The sequence below is a fragment of the Pempheris klunzingeri genome, chromosome 23 (assembly GCF_042242105.1).
Source record: "Pempheris klunzingeri isolate RE-2024b chromosome 23, fPemKlu1.hap1, whole genome shotgun sequence".
NCBI lineage: Eukaryota > Metazoa > Chordata > Actinopteri > Acropomatiformes > Pempheridae > Pempheris > Pempheris klunzingeri.
Genome location: NC_092034.1, coordinates 3,221,789 through 3,237,741, shown reverse-complemented (window position 1 = coordinate 3,237,741; position 15,953 = coordinate 3,221,789). Strand labels below are relative to the sequence as shown.

Genomic DNA, 15,953 nt, shown 5'->3' with positions numbered 1-15,953 from the left:
TCCTGTAAACACTGCAGCCACTGCATCTGTCTCACAGCTTTAGTTCTTTTTCACAGTAGGATTCTTCCTCTTTTTTTTGTCCAGACATAAAAAAAGCTCTGACAGGGAGCATTTTACTGCAGAATAAACACTTTTACAGCAAAACACTGATTACTGCAGCAGATTAAGATTATTCTTGTTCACTTGAAGTGAATCTGAGTTCAGGGGTTGCTGCTGATATTTTTAATCCTGCACCAGTAAAACACGATTTATCCTCTTGGCTTAGTTCACAAACAAAATGTTGACAACAGTCCTCAGCTGTTCCAATAAAAATGGTAAAAGAAAATACCTGTCAGTTCGGTGTCCAAGACTAAGAATATAAGAATATATCCTCTCTTTACTGGTCCGTCCGACAAACGGGATGGAAAGTTTCACTTTGTCTCACAATAGCTGGCTCCTGTAGCTGATCCAAATGCAAGATAATCAAAACAAAAGCTTTGCCTACTCTTCAAACACAAACCTGTTTGTATACATCTGCAGTGCAGCTTCAACTGACCCAATCACAATGTACTAACTGACACCTGACACTCCAAATGAAGCAGAAACACAGGCCCAGAACTACAAAACAGCTCCAGAACTAAACAATCTGATCCACTTTCTGAGACAAAAATGAAAACTGAACCACTAGAAGTAAAGGACAAGAAGGAATGAACAAAATCAACTCAGGAAAAAAAGAGTCAAACCTGCTGTGCATGCAGTGAATGCAACATGAAACCAGGCCATAGTGTTCATACAGCAATAATAATCAGACTCCTGTCATGTCCATCTTGGAGTTTTATTCTGCAAAATGCAGTTTTTAATGTGTTAAAACGTGTCTGTGCCCAGCAGGCCTCACCAGGACTGTCTCCTCCATAACCAGAGCCGGCTCTTGGCACAGGCCATATAGGCGGTCGCTTAAAACACCACCACCACCACCACCACCCTGGACGAGTTATCGGTGCACATCTCAGGTAGCTGCTCCTACTGACAGACGTCAACAAGTTATCTTTGGCATCATGAAAAGGCCCGAGTCCTCAGGGAGCGGAGAGAAGAGAGTGTAGAGGCGTGGCGTCTTTTCTAACATTAAAGAAATGCTGTTTGACTCTTCATCTGTACAGCTAAAGGCTGGCTAAGCTGAAATAAAGCAAAGCTGCCTAATAGTTCTGCTGCAGCTACTGTGGAACTCTATAACTGTAGTGCAACCTCTTTTGTTTTAGTGCTGCATCACCACAGCTAGATACTAATGTTATGATGTTCTGTCTGTCTGTCTGTCTGTCTGTCTGTCTGCTGCAGCTCCATGTTTTGCTTGCACTGTACATTCTAGTTTAATGTGGTCTTGTTTGCACACTCTGCTCCTATAAGGCCTGTTGTTACCAAGTATTCACTGACCAAAGCACCATCTCCATGGATGTTGTTGAAAACAGATTAGTATTGTTTGAACATTGCACCTTTTTATTGTTCACTTTGTGGGAGCTGAACAGGAACTCTGGTTTTATTCATGTTATTTAATTATTTTTTATTATGTGTTATTTGAGCGTGACTTTGTTTGTGTGTTAACAACGAAACCTTTAAGGTCTGTCATACGGCTGTTGTCCATTAATGACTGGGGCAGCACACGGGGCCTTCAGACCAGCCTAAGAACAGAAAGGTGTGTTTGAATATGTGTTTCTTCACTCACTGCTTTCACTAACTACACCGGACAGTCTGCCTGGGTGACAGACATCATGCAATCAGTGAAAATGAGGAAATCTGACTTTGGACTTCCTTTTTTTTTTTTTACACCACAGCCTCTCACAGTACATTTAACACGTGTTTTGACTGACTGAAATAAGAGACTGTTCTCTCTGTAGCTCATTCATGAAGTTGGACTTCTATCCGCCAGTGTCTTCAGTGAATCCTGTGGTGTGATCTGTTTCTGTCTGTCCTCTCTTCGGCAACCAAACATGGTTTTCTCCAGTAAGTCCTGCAGAAGTAATGCAGAAACTTTCCTCGACGGTTAAAAGATGATCTTTCAGCAGATTTGTGTGTGCGATATGTTTCGTGTGTTCCTTGTTTTCCCAGCTGTCTTGAACACATCACGTTCCTCTTATCAGCGAAACCGAAAGTTTAAGAAGAAAATTGACGTCAAGGTAATTAGTCCTGCAGCCATGAAACAAACTGTCTGACACTCAGTCCGTTCATTTTCTTTCCTCTTTCAGACGCTGAGACCTGTTTCTAGGTTTGGTTAGGTTTGGTTCGAGCTGGTGCCATGGATGTAAGGCTGCTCCCGGTCCTCCTCCTCTTCTGCTCCACAGGTATTATATTGCTGCTTCACTTGGTGTTGAAAAAGTTCGTTGTTTGGTTCGATTAAAACCAGCTGGGTAGAATTGTTATTCAAACACACACTAAAATAATACTAAATATTAAATATTAAAATATTAAAGCTCACCATGGGCAAACCGTAAAAGATTATAGAAAGCTTTTGATAACTTTTCATCCTTGATATTGTTTCTACCAGCTGACCAAGTTTGAAGTCGATCGCTTCAACCCCCTCGGACGAGTTCGTTCATTTACAACCCCTATTTTTCACACATTTTTGACACGCAATTCAAAATTACCGACTTCCTGTTTGGCTTAGGGCAACGCTCCAAGAGACTTTTTTGTAGATCTCATCGTCCTGCATATATGTACCAAATTCTGTACATGTGGGTGAAACGCAGTCCCGGGGCTAGTCCGCTGAAATTTGCAGGGGGCGCAGGGGGCGCATTTTGCGACACCCATTTATGAGACCCATAAAATACTGTCGCCAGGCCTGATGCGTGTGCAAAATTTCCTGCCTCTGCGTACATGTTAAAGGCCCCCAAATTTACTTTTGTTTACGGAGAATAATAATAATAATAATTCCTTCAGTTTCAACTATGTTTCGAGCCCCCTGGTTGGCTGGTTTTTTGCCATGTCACGTCTTTTTTCGAGGCCTACCTGCTCGGGGACTTTGAGGTCTGTACACCTCTTGGTTCTTGGGCTCTGGCCCGTTTTCCTCCCTTGCTCGTTTTCCCCCTCGGGTTTCAATAGGGTCCTCGCACCGCTTGGTGCTCGGGCCCTAATAAAAAAACAATTAGATTAAATAACATAAATAAATAAAACCAGAGTTCCTGTTCAGGTTTTGTGCAAATATTTAGAAAGTCCTAGGCGGGGTGTGTAATTTATTCTTTCTGTATTTGTTCCAGACAGTTATTGTCCAGACTGTTATTTATTTTATTTGTTTTAATTGTTTTTTTTTCACTCTGTAAAGTTTTAAAAAGTTTTTAAAGGTGCCATGCAAATTATTATCATTACTACTAGTGATAACAGTATAAGTCGAGGGTTTGACATTGAGTCGTGATGGTGAAGGTCAGGGGGAGGGAAAACAATCCATTACTGTCAAAAGACAAGAAAGTGCCTGTTTTTTGTTTCATCTCCACAAAATTGTTCCTCTTTTAGTGACGCACATCTTAAATAAATTGTGCGTCATTGCCTGTAAAGTTGTGCAAAGCCTTAAATTAAGCAACAGCCTCCTGAACAGGTTTCCTGTCAGTACTGTCCCTCCCCACCTAAATACAAAAGGTGATCGTGCTTTGGAAGTGGAGGCACCAACACTGTGGAACAACCTTTGTCATCTTATTTATGACTTTACTATATTTACTGTTTTTTAAAATTCTTTTACTCCTGTAAACCACTTTGTGACTTTGCTCTCTGAAAAGTGCTTTACTAGATAAACTTCCCTTACTTACTTAAACTGAACTTGATTTAGTGTTTAAACAAGCTAAGATTTGCTTGTCAGCACAAAGTACAACTGAGGCTGATGGCAGTGTTATTAGTTTTGCAGACATTGGACAAATGAAGGTTTTGGCCTGATGGAGGCACTAGAGGAAAAGCCAAAATTATTCAGATTTCACCCGGAGTGAGACATGAAGGTCTGAACCAGACTTAATGCAAATCCTTCACATCATCATCAGACTTTTCACTCAGAATGACAAACACCAGTTTCATAGTGGCTCTGGAAGAAAAGCGAGAGGATCGCCGAAGTCGTCAGGATTCATCTTCTGTCGTCAAAACAAAGCGTAAATTTTATGCCGACAGTTGTTGAGTAATTCCAGTCTGGACTTTCCTGAAGCTGTGTTGAAAGAGCGGTTCTTCAGTGGTCACTAGCTCAACCAGCGTCCAGTCTCAATACATTTGATGCTCGTGTGAGTGTAACTGCAGCAGGAGTAGGATTTAAGTCAAAGCCACCTATGGTGTGTGTGTGTGTGTGTGTGTCCATACACAGACCGAACGTATTAGTAGGATCATGTCATTAGTTGCTTTTGATCCTTTTGTGGCATTTGTTAACAATGAGAAAATATTAAATGTGTTTTTTGATTCCCAGCAGAGGCCTCGTGGGATGATGTATCAGAGAAGATCCTGGCCTCCGTCGGCGCAGCAGTCGTTCTGCCCTGCAACATCAGTGCCACCGATGACCTGCCAACGCTGGAGTGGTCCAAGCAACGTCTAGATCCAGAGATCGTCCTCCTGTACCGGGGTTGTGAGACCCACGAGGAGAAGAACCCGGCCTTCGAGCACAGGACAAGCCTCTTCATGAAGGAACTGAGGCACGGCAACATCTCGCTGAGGATTTCCAACGTGGAGCTCTCTGATGCAGGAAAATACAAATGCAAGACGATCAGGAACATGGTCCAGAACTCCATCGTGATAGAGCTCTTTGTGGGTATGTCTGATCACATTCAATTACAGCAGCTTTGACTGCAAACGTTTATTCTCTTTAAACTCAGCAATTGCATTTAATGAGCATAAAAGGAGAACCAGAAAACATTCAGATGTACCTCTTAAATAAATGAGGACGGATACAGTTGTAAGTTAAAGTAATATGGACATAGGGTCGGAACTAAATGGTAAGAAAGCTCCCATGTACCAGAACTGCAGGCTTTAAGGAGTGACCAGGTGAACGTAGTCAGGTAAATGGGGGTGACAAAGGGTGAAAACGAGCCAGATGGTGACGAGGAAAGGAAGTGAGGTAAAAGAAGTGAGGTAATTGAGGAAAGGAAGTGCGAAAGTGAAAGAAAATGGGGATCATAGTCTCAAATATGGAGAGGGGCCGGGTCTAATTGTTAGGTCCACTTTTATTGTGTATTACAAACTTTGCTGTCACTGTCAGGTCAGGTTTGGCAGGTGCCACTTGATGCCACTCTGATGTCAACGCGGGTCAGTAGTTTTCTCGTTTCTAGCTTTTATGCTAAGCTAGGCTAGCTGCATATTTTACTGCACAGACGTGAGAGTGGAATCAATCTGACGCTCGACAGTAAAACATTCTCTAAATGTCGAACTATTCCCTGAAGGTTTACTGAAATGTTGTCCACATTGATACTAGATATGACTTAACTGAGTTCAAAGCTCACGACCTGCATAACTCCTGTTTTTGTAGGTGCAGTTTCTGAGCCCAAACTCTCTGAGGTTCCAGCTGTGGACGGTGGAGTGACTCTGCAGTGTGACGCCAACTGCTGGTTCCCGAAGCCCGAGATAGCATTTTTTGATATTCATGGAAACCGCATGTTTGCTGAGACCCCAAAGATCTCTGTAGATTCCCGGGGATGTTTCACCGTTACTAGACGGATGACGGTGGAGCACTTCAACAGGTTCAATTGCAGTTTAATACTCATACATGTGTTCTACAACACGCTTGTGTAGATAAAACATGGTAAAGTGCTCTCTCTGGTGGTCCAATGTGCAAAAAAACACTATATCTTAGATCATTAGTGGTCTTTAAAAGTGATGCCAGGAAGAGTTCAGCTCTAAAACTTCTGGCTTTTATAATAGTTTTGACCTTTTAATTGATATATGTGCTCGTACATCACTTTAATTATTCAACATGATTAGACTAGAGATGCTCATTTGAATGATTACATGTCCAACAGTAAAAATAATTCAACCCCCGACTCTCGTCCACGTGTTTCACGACCTCTAGTCTACCACTTTTTCTGCTTTGTATTGTTTTTCTACTTTGTACAAACACTCAACACACTTATTCACCAACCACAAGACTAAAGCTACACTAAAATTTCACCTCATGTCTTTTCACCACAGGGTCATCTGCAGAGTTCACCAGCCGGACATAAACGAGACGAGAACCACAGAGATTTACAGATCAGGTACGCTGGAGCTTTCACACCTGTTGGGCTGCATGTTGATGCATCAGCCCTTCCTGCCGTTCAGTCACTTTAGATGTTATAAAAACAGGGTTATGATAAATGCTTTATATTCTGTAATGTGTGTGGGTTACACACTGCAGCTTGCTTTAGCACAGTTTTAATTACACTCGTAATTAACTTTTAAAATGTGAATATCCTAATAACAATAATGAGTTAAGATAAGGTAAGAAATTTCCAGCATTGCAGACAGGAGGAGATATAAAAATATATGTACAGTTTAGACAGAGGAAGTATAACAATAGAAACAATATGCACAGAGGGAATGTAAGGATATTTAAAAAACTATTGTAAGGTAAAAAGATGAATAAATGCGTTGTTGCTGTATCAAGGTGCCGTCTTGGAAAACAAGTAATTGTATTTTTTTGACATATTTTGGGCACTGATGTTCCAACGCTGAAGATTTTGATCTTATTTCAATAATTTGTAGGTAAATAAACATTTGTCAGAAGACAATTCTATATTTATATAATTTTTTAAGAATGTATCACCATTCATTCATGTGATTAGGGAGTGAATCTGTGGATTTATGGAGGGGACTCCACTGACTGTGACTTTTGAAATGTTTTTAATGGGCTTTTTCCACATAATCTTTATCATTTCAGGTGTCTGCCAGATGTGCACCACTCTAATTATCACCATCGTTGTTTCAGTACTTCTCAATGTGTGTGGTTTTAGCATATGTGTGGTTTGCTTATGCAAGAAATATGGCAACTGTGGTAAGTCAAGAACACTTTTTAACCCTACATCAGCTAAATACACTCAAGACAGAAACATTTATAAGTATTTATAGAGGGGAAATTTAAACTAACAAGTTTGCCTATGGTTGCTAACAGGAGGCCATGAAGTTTATTTAAAAGATGCACGTGCACCATGGACATGGACTGTCTTATCATTATTTATTATTATTTCATAGTCTGACAGAGGAGGCTAACGAGCTACAACAGCTTTCTCCACCTCTCTGCCCCCTCAAAGGTCAAGACGACCTCCTACATTTGGTTTACTTCACCCATCCATGCAGGCAAATCCACTAACGGTGTTTTTGTGGGAATTAATTGGAGTTCACTGCAAAATGTCTCCGTTTTGAATGCTGGCATGACGAGGCCTGACGCTGCCGCTGAACTGCAGCTGATTGTTATTCTGAAATGTCAGGAATGAAGCAAATGCTAACAGAATGTATATCTTTTTGTTTTCATACAGAAGTGTTCAGGAATTCATCAGACCGTACAACAATCAAGAAAGCAAAACTTGACCAGGCTGACAGCACCAGTCATGCTCAACTTCTGGAGAACCTTCGCATGAAAGACGAGGTCATCTGCAAACTAACCAAAGAAGTGAAAGACCTCCAGTTGAAGCAGGCTCATGTTGTGTGTCAGCACGGGCAGCCAACGATTGACTGTAGTCCTTCCAAATCCTCACCAGACTTCTTAAAACCTATTAACCTCCCCCACGACAACGATCCAAAACCAGCAGCCTCAAGGAAGAGCAACCGCCCAAAAAAGGGCAACTTACCAGAGAACAAGGACTCAAAACTTACCGTCTCAAGACAAACTTCAGCATCCGTCCCCGTGATCACAGCACCCGACCACGGTACACCTGCTCCTTCGACAGACAGCGGGGCTGTTTCACCCGATTCTGCTTCAGCCGCCACTTCAGATCAAAGTCCCATCATCCGTACAAAAAGCTTGTCTGGACCCCATCAGAGAAGTGCCAAGCCCCAGCGCAGATACAGCACCTGCCTGTCTGGTAACCCCTTCATCGTTCTCAACAATTTAACTGAAGAAATGGAGCAGTTGCTGTGATGGGAACAGAGCAGAGCCACCATATCCACGTCCTTATGGGTACGAATTTATTGTTCTTTATACTGCATGACCAGACCAGGTGGAAATAACCAAACACCGGCCGTCTCACTCCAGAAACTAAAACCTTAGATAAATGTTTTGGTGCTTTCTGTCGAGAAGAAGTTCGGTGTATAGGTCTCTACATACTTAAATGGGTTAAAGTTTCCGGTCTTTAAAATGTTTTTCTGCTTCTTTTTTATAGTTTTGTTCATGAAAAAACATATAGTAAGTAGTATAGTGTAGTTGTCTGTAGAAATGGTACTTTGATGCATATTCAGTTTGCAGGAAACGTGTGAACAACCCACACTGCAGGTAATGACGTGTTACATTCGCACAGGTGGAGGCTAACGTTGAAAGACCAAATATTCCTCTAAATGGTGAATGAGCTTTACATCCATGATCCATCACAGGACCTTAGTATAACAGAGAGAGACTCAAACCCTCAATCTTCTGATCCAAAGTCGGACACCTTCTCCTGAATTCACATTCTGGTAGTCCCATGGCTTAGCTGATAGATGTTAGATGTGCTCATCTGGATTTAAACTCTTGTAGAAATAATTTTAAAGGACTCTGAAGTGCTCCTCCTGGAGCTGGAGCAAAGAGAAGAGCCTCCTTCAGAGTGTTCAGTCCTGTGATGTGGGAAAAAGAGCAGCTATTGCACATGCTGTGACTTTGAATGTAACACCTGTATGCTTTGTGCGTATGTGCCGTCCACTCCTGAGCCTGGATCTGTTGCCTTATATGATATCTGATGTTTGCTCTTGTGGGGATTCTTGACTCGTTGGGTTTCTCTCTTATTTAAAGAGTTTGGTCTAGAGCTGCTCTTTATGGAAAGTGTCTTGAGGAAACACTATTATGAACTGGAGCTACATAGATAAAGATTGATTGACTGTGTGTGTGTGTGTGTGTGTGTGTTTCAGTTTGTCAGTCAAGCGTCATGCATTACTGTCACGCCCCCTTGTGGACATTTTAATGTAAACTATGAAAGAAGATGTCCAGCTATGAATTTGAAGTCTGAAGTGTAAATAAAAAAAAAAAAACCTTCTTTAAACTCCATAGTGGATCATTTATAATCATTAAAGATATAAATCACTGTAAACTCAGTAGAAAGCACACATACGTCACATATCCAAGCATTGCTTTCAGTGCTGTTGAGTAAGTCTGTCTTTGTTGAGTAAATCTGTCTTTGTTGAGTAAATCTGTCTCTTAAACTCCCGTAAAGTAGCTTCAAATCTAAAACAGAGAGGCACGAGATTGAAGTAAGCTGCAAAACACCAGTAGTGACGTTTGACACCATAAGAGAGACATACATATCAACACCAACAACCTACGAGAGAAACAAGTTGCCTTACACGTTTTGGGTAATCAGTCAGACCAGCGAGGTGGAACAAAGACAACATTAAGTAATAAATAGGAACAAAACTGCACTTACAGAAATACAATACAAATACCTTAAAATAAGTAAAAACAGATTGTGCTCAATAACGCCCTCCTTATCTTAACGAATGGTTTGCTCCTGGAGCTCTTCGGCAGGTGTTTGGACCCTGATTTGCCTCCGAATCCTGCTGAGGAGAAGAAAAAGGAGCCTCGTTGGCTCAGAATACTCATGCGAACGCCACAAAGAAGAACTTCTCAAGCATGAACGCTACTGATTTAGTATTCTTGCACAGCCACGGAGACCAGCCTCTGCAGCCCCAAATAATAAAGCCAGGATCCTCAATGTTCAGTCAATTAGAGAAGAACTCAGTCACAGCCGGTGTGCAAATACATTAACATAGAATTGACAAATTAAATCAAAATCAAATCACTGAAACACCAACGTATAACTTTACATCAAGTAAGTTTATGACAAATATAATATATATCAATATCAAGTTTTAGCTCCATATTCTGACGTCTTTAATGACCTGAACTACCTCATGTCAGGCCTCTACTGTAACTCAGATATTGACTCAAACCGAACTAGTTCTGGATCAAAATGCCCACTAGGGAGCGTCAAAGTCTCCTATTTGAGCTCCACCCAGCACTCACAATAAGAATAGTTCATTATGGGAGCATTAACACAGTAAAATAGACCTGTTTAAGAAACATAGTTCATCTTCTCTCCTCATTGTTTTTTAGTTCTTCTCATTGTCCTGTATATTAAAGTCCTGTATGTGGCTCAGTGCTGGTGTGGTTATGGAGCCGCAGACGACCACAGACGGCTCAGATGTTTTTCACTGCTCTCAGGTGCATCTGACACATCATTCAATTTAGCTGTACTCTACTTTACTCTACTGTTTCCATTTGTATTAGCACACCTGTCAATTTCAGATTACCAGGCTCTTTGATATCTATTCAAGGATTCACACAGCGAGGTCTGTGGTGAGGCCACCATGTGGTTTGTATTTGGATCACAGATCATCCATTTTTTTTAATTCTTCTCCTTCTTCTTCTCCCCCTTCCTCTTCTTTAATCCCATGATGCACTGGGCAAGAGGTGAGGTACAGACACGAGGGGTTAAACCTCCATCACGAGGCTGACCCACAAAGACAGACGAGTCATTATTACTCAGTCGTGTGCAGCCAGCCGGTGGTTAGACTGTAGGGACTCATACTTGAGAGGACATGCAGAGTCTCTGCAGCATCTGTCACTAAAAATAGTCAAACCAGTTGATCAGGTGGAATCTTTCCGTTGGGAGAAAGGTTTCCGTTGTCAAGGACTGAAGTGTCTGTTCAAAGAGGCTATTGAAGGCAAACATTACAAACAGATACTGTGAGATAAAAGTGGGAGTTTTGCCAAATACTTTGAAAACATTCACACGTTACAGCACAGAGTGATTTGCTGCTTCTGCTTTACCCAAAACAACAATCAGTCTCTCACAGCTGCGCTTGTACAACATCCTGTAAAGTGTTTCCGATGCCTGTCACAAAGCAAGAGCCACAAAATGTCCAAATAAATCCAGCTGTGTGCTTTAGCATGTGATGAAAGCGTGAGAAACTCTTTTCTTCGTTTCATTATGTTTATTATTAGTATTAATGGTTGTACAACTGGATCCAGTTTAGTTTATTTGTGCAAATATTTCAAAAGGTGAGACAGGGTCAATAGCATTAGTAAAAAAAACCCACTGTAATCCATTTTGTTTCCCGCAGACACTGAACATTTCCTCAGTTTGATACAGAAAATGATATATACATTTATAAAACACTGGTCCTGTTGTTTCATCTCAGGTCGGCTCCCAGTGTGATTACTGAGTAGATGGTTTCCGAATCAGGAATTTCTGAGGAAGAACAAGTGAAGAGCAGTGCTGTGAGTGTTGTACAAACAAGAGTAAAACAGGGTTTCTCTTCCGTTGTGGCGTTCCTATACACGGAGAGCTCTGATCTCTCCTAAACTGGACTCAAGCAAGACCTCGTTCAGTTGTGAATACCACAGTTTAGAAATACTCTGTTACTCGTAAAAGTTGGGTATGCTTAACGGAAACTCTGATAACTCATTACAGAGAGCACAAACAGTCATGTGAGTCATGTTTCCCATCATGTTTGTCACACAGAGAAGTACATTTCTGGGTTTGGTGTTGGCTGGACAAGAATAAAGCACAAAGGTTTACGGTTAACTTCTTTCTGATGGAGCGAAGAGGATCTGGAGTAGTTCAGTAATCTGTAAATGCTGTTTCGTGTGTAGTTCAATGTCTCAGTAGGAAATATGTCTATAATAATCGACATACACTACTCGTAAATATATGGAAAATGTAAAAAGTGAATGCTACAGTGATATTGTGCGAGGTGCTGCTGATCAACTGTTAGGTGTCGTCTTGGTCTCATGATGTCAGAATGTGAACAGCAGGATGAGGAGGACTGTTTAAAGACCAATTCTAACTGAAGCAGGAAATGTATTGGTGGATTCATGGATCAAACCTGTTGTGAATGTTGCTGTTAAGCTTCTTGTTAGAGAACAGCAGCTGGTGCAGAAAGTACTGAGTAGTGTATTTCCTATATAATTATTTTTGCCCTGATGTGTTATATTTATTATATCAAGTGTTAATACTTATCTTGAGGCAGAGTGTGTGTGTGTTTGTTACCTCTTTCCCTCTTTGGTTGCACTTCCTGTGTGATGGTGATGTCCGTGTACGACACAGCAGCTTCAATTTTACCTGCAGCACAACACCCGTCGCTGTTACACACCTGCTTTTCCGTTCTGCCGTTTTTAGGTAAATTACCTGTAAAAGTACTGTCCAGCGGTGACATGAATTGGACAATAAGATCCAAAATGTCTGTCCAGTCGCACGTTGTGACTCTCGTTTATATATAAGAAGTTATTATCTTTGAGCATCGTGACGTAGTGGATGGAAACTATGAATTTGAGGAACATATTTTATGATTTTATGTCTTGATACATCAGTTCATATAAAATAAAAAGAGTGACCTTTCCACTTCCTCCAGAGGCACAGCAGCATCACACAGGCCATCAAAACGCAGACGCCCACCACAGGAAGTAGAACGTGTACCACAGGAGAGCGAAAAGATTTGGGGCGGCCTGCTTCCACACAACAGATAAGAAAAACCAGTTTCACTTCAATGCAGACACAACAACAGGTCTGTGCTAAACCTGGGCAGATCTCACCACTGAACACAGAGACCTACACTTACCAATCTGTTCCTGTAGCTTCTGATAACAAATCAGAAAACTATTTATGTCACTGTTTTACCTTTTTGAAGATTAGTCTAGATTTAGTCTCTTTACTTTATGTTAAGTTGCACATTTGGTAAATATATTTATATGTTTAGCAATAGTAGTTTATATTTTCTCCTTTTTTTTTACTCTTTAAACTCCTTGGCATTCAGTGTGGATGACAAAGTAAGATTTTCATTGTACAGGGAAACCCGTTTCTGCACTTTACACATGATAATAAACGCTTTGAATCTCTTTGAATCTCTAGGAAAGATGACTCACTATTTAAAAAAAAACATGTAACACATGCAGTTGTATTTGAAAGACCTTGACAAGATGACTGAAGCTCCTCTCACCTCTGACAGCCAGCCAGCTGTCTGGTGATTCTCCAGCTCCAGAGATCTTACACCTGTAGAGGCCTTCATCAGACTTGAGGACTCTGTGGATGCTCATGTTTCCTGTGGAGTTGCTCTCGATGAGGAGGCCATTTTTATAAAATTCAGCAGTGACACCTGAGGAGGAAGCTGCCCTGTCGATGCAGCGCAGAGTCACAGCTTCTCCCTCCTGCACAGGCAGGACGGGACTCTCCAAGATCACAGAGCCATCTGTATGACCGACGGCAGAAAGGTGAGAAAACAGATTAGAGCTGCCGTAGCTAGCGTATCTAGCCTAGATCACACAGTGGAGCTGGATTAAACTAAAACATAGTGTAGCACATTACCACCCATAAACCTGTGTTTTTTCTACAGATCAAACATTGTATAACATGTTTGGCTACTTTCTGATAGAGCCAGGCTAGCTGTTTCCCCCTGCTTCCAGTCTTTGTGCTAAGCTAAGCTAACCGGCTGCAGCCTGACACTTCATATTTACAGTACAGACACGACAGTGGTATTGATTGAACTCTCTCCTTGAACTACATCTTGCTTCGGTCACCTTTGCTACTACGAGGTTACAAACAGTATTCTCACACTGGGAAGAAGTCCTTTATGTCTGCTTGTCTTACTTATTTTCTGGTGAGGCCTTGTAAAGTACCCGGTGTGCATTTGAGGGTCAGCAACAGTTACTCGAAGGACTGCCACGAACATTCACGGTTCATTCACTAAACTCACGGGTCACAGTGATGTTGACGACATCGCTGCACTTTCCGTCTCCAGACTCACACCAGTACACTCCAGTGTCTGATGAGTAAAGGTCGTCAATGGAGCAGAGGGGCTCATTTACCCCCCACGTTATCAAACACTCCGCATTTTTATATGCGGATGTGTTTCTCTTAATTCTCCATTCAGAAGAGCCTCCATGCTCCTCACAGCTCAGCGTCACAGAGTCATACTGAACAAACTGCAAACTGCTTGGAAAGACTCTGAGAGAAGCTGCAAGAAACAGAAAGATGGTGACAAAGTGTGAATTTCATTGTAAATAAGTTTGCAATGTGAGAGGAGGCAGAGGTGTGCAAACAGGGAAACCACCCTGTGACCTTTATTGTATTTAGTTGGCTCCTTGTTTCACTACGGATGCGATTTGAGCAGATTTAAGCTGCTCAAACCTTCCAGCAGTTCTCTGCTACGATGACCGGAGAATGGTTGCATCTATTTTTGGGATTGACGAGAAGCCGTGTATCGATTTTGTTGAGCTTATTTGCCGTTATAATGATATAATGCCACATACATGCTTTCAATCGACGCAATGCAAAGCAAAAGTGAAGGTGTGAAGCTGATGCTACATCTTCTGCAGCTACACAATGTGACCCACAGTAGATCCTATCAAAACTTCACTCATCACCACATCAAACTAGCTGCTGTCAAAGCGAAGAAACAACAGTTTTTTTCAAACAAAAGCTGCATTTCCTCTTTGCAGAGGCAAACAATATACGCAGGAGATCTGAGGGGGAGCAGATAGTTTTGGGTTTAAGGCTTCTCCTCCTACACTCAGACTTACACATCCTCGCATTTACAAGAATTTGCTTCGAAGTAATTCGAAATTGATGAATCACCTCAGAAAACGAATTAAAAAAAGCCTTGTGACATCACACACAGTACCGACAAGGACACTTGTTAAAAACATAATACAACCATAGTTGGCGAGAAAGCTTGGTAGTCATTTTGGTACAACAACGGGATCTAAATAAAAGTGCTTGAAAGAAACGATATTATGTTTTTAAGATGTATTTAGAAAGATATTATAGTAACGTGAATGGGCATTTTTTAGTAGAGTTTTATATTTACATTTTTTATATAGAATAGTTTTTATTAAGTAATCTAATCTGAAATAACTACTGTACATTTTGTTTTATATAAATGTGAAATACAGAAACACACACGCTCTTATTTTCTGAATTTATGTAAAAACATTCATGCTAACATCACACGCACAGGCTTTTATTTTCTAATTCACTAACTGCTCTTAAAATCAGTACCCAGCATAGATTCAGTAAAACATTTTAAATTGAAAGTAGACGTTAACATGAAAGGTGCTCATGAACACATCACGTCCACATGCTCTCTCTCTCTCACACACACACACACACACACACATAGAGTATAGACATTTAACATACATTTTGTACTCACAGACAATAGTGCACAGCGCTGGGATGATATCCATGCTGCTTGGCTTGATCGACTGGCAGCCTGAGGGGCTGTATGTATCACACCCCCGAGCTGACTTGATGGCCTGTAGACCTCATTTGTGGTGGATGTGTGTCAGCGCTACATTTTTAAAACCACAGATGTTTTACTTTCTTTAACCTGATGTTTTGAAACACATCAGCAGGAGTTCAGGAGTGTTTAATCTGCTTCTAAATTTAAAAAAAAAAAAAAAAAAGCATGCTGTTTATGTGGGGAAAGAAATCCTGCAGGAGAACCTTTTGGTCCATCCATTGCCAGAATATCCTCAAATGCTGCAGGCCCACTTTGAATCTATGTGCACAAGTCTGTTGTCTGTTCAGACCACAGGGAGGGTGCTTATATATTTTCAGTACCTAACTGTATTACCTTTTTAATGGAGGTCAGAAAACAGAAACAGAAAATGCATGTTTATTGTTGCACTAAAGCAAAGAGGGCAGTCCCCCGAGGCCCCAGGGGGAATTAGTCCATTTTCAAGTTGGGAATTTTCAAAAGTATCAGCTCAGACATGATATCACACACATTGTTTTCTTTACACCTGAGGCCTTTAGAATAGCTAAAAATAAAGTAAAGACTAATGAATCACCTGATGCCACCATGACATG

At 41.2% G+C, this 15,953-nt stretch overlaps 2 protein-coding genes across 4 annotated transcripts; one reads left to right on the top strand and one right to left on the bottom strand.

Moving 5' to 3' along the window:
- Positions 1-2,199: 2,199 nt before the first annotated feature.
- LOC139222844 (butyrophilin-like protein 1) lies at positions 2,200-9,105 on the top strand. Of its 3 annotated transcripts, none has more exons than XM_070854733.1 (6): positions 2,200-2,312; positions 4,406-4,741; positions 5,456-5,666; positions 6,115-6,179; positions 6,842-6,955; positions 7,437-9,105. In XM_070854733.1, exons 1-6 carry the CDS (start codon positions 2,267-2,269, stop codon positions 8,036-8,038), a joined length of 1,374 nt encoding a protein of 457 aa, XP_070710834.1. In that variant the 5' UTR covers positions 2,200-2,266; the 3' UTR covers positions 8,039-9,105. The 3 variants fall into 3 exon arrangements, with proteins under 3 accessions (XP_070710834.1, XP_070710833.1, XP_070710835.1); XM_070854732.1 differs by having other exon boundaries at positions 2,244-2,312; positions 4,403-4,741; XM_070854734.1 differs by lacking the exon at positions 6,842-6,955 and having other exon boundaries at positions 2,244-2,312; positions 4,403-4,741.
- A 2,016-nt stretch (positions 9,106-11,121) lies between these two features.
- Positions 11,122-15,393, bottom strand: LOC139223084 (low affinity immunoglobulin gamma Fc region receptor II-b-like). Its single transcript, XM_070855011.1, has 6 exons — positions 15,295-15,393; positions 13,837-14,097; positions 13,084-13,332; positions 12,482-12,595; positions 12,138-12,209; positions 11,122-11,336 (listed from the first exon to the last, which is right to left on the bottom strand). The coding sequence occupies exons 1-6, from the start codon at positions 15,326-15,328 to the stop codon at positions 11,278-11,280; spliced, it is 789 nt and encodes a 262-aa protein (XP_070711112.1). The 5' UTR covers positions 15,329-15,393; the 3' UTR covers positions 11,122-11,277.
- Positions 15,394-15,953: the final 560 nt, after the last annotated feature.

Excerpts from the sequence above, each read along its gene's own strand:
- LOC139222844 (XM_070854732.1), top strand. The coding sequence starts at position 2,267 with ATGGATGTAAGGCTGCTCCCGGTCCTCCTCCTCTTCTGCTCCACAG. Across the intron at positions 2,313-4,402 it reads CCTCCTCTTCTGCTCCACAG|CAGAGGCCTCGTGGGATGAT; the intron begins GTATTATATTGC and ends TTTGATTCCCAG. Across the intron at positions 6,956-7,436 it reads CAAGAAATATGGCAACTGTG|AAGTGTTCAGGAATTCATCA; the intron begins GTAAGTCAAGAA and ends GTTTTCATACAG.
- LOC139223084 (XM_070855011.1), bottom strand. The coding sequence starts at position 15,328 with ATGGATATCATCCCAGCGCTGTGCACTATTGTCT. Across the intron at positions 12,596-13,083 it reads CAGCTGGCTGGCTGTCAGAG|CAGGCCGCCCCAAATCTTTT; the intron begins GTGAGAGGAGCT and ends GTTGTGTGGAAG. Across the intron at positions 12,210-12,481 it reads CCTCTGGAGGAAGTGGAAAG|GTAAAATTGAAGCTGCTGTG; the intron begins GTCACTCTTTTT and ends GTTGTGCTGCAG.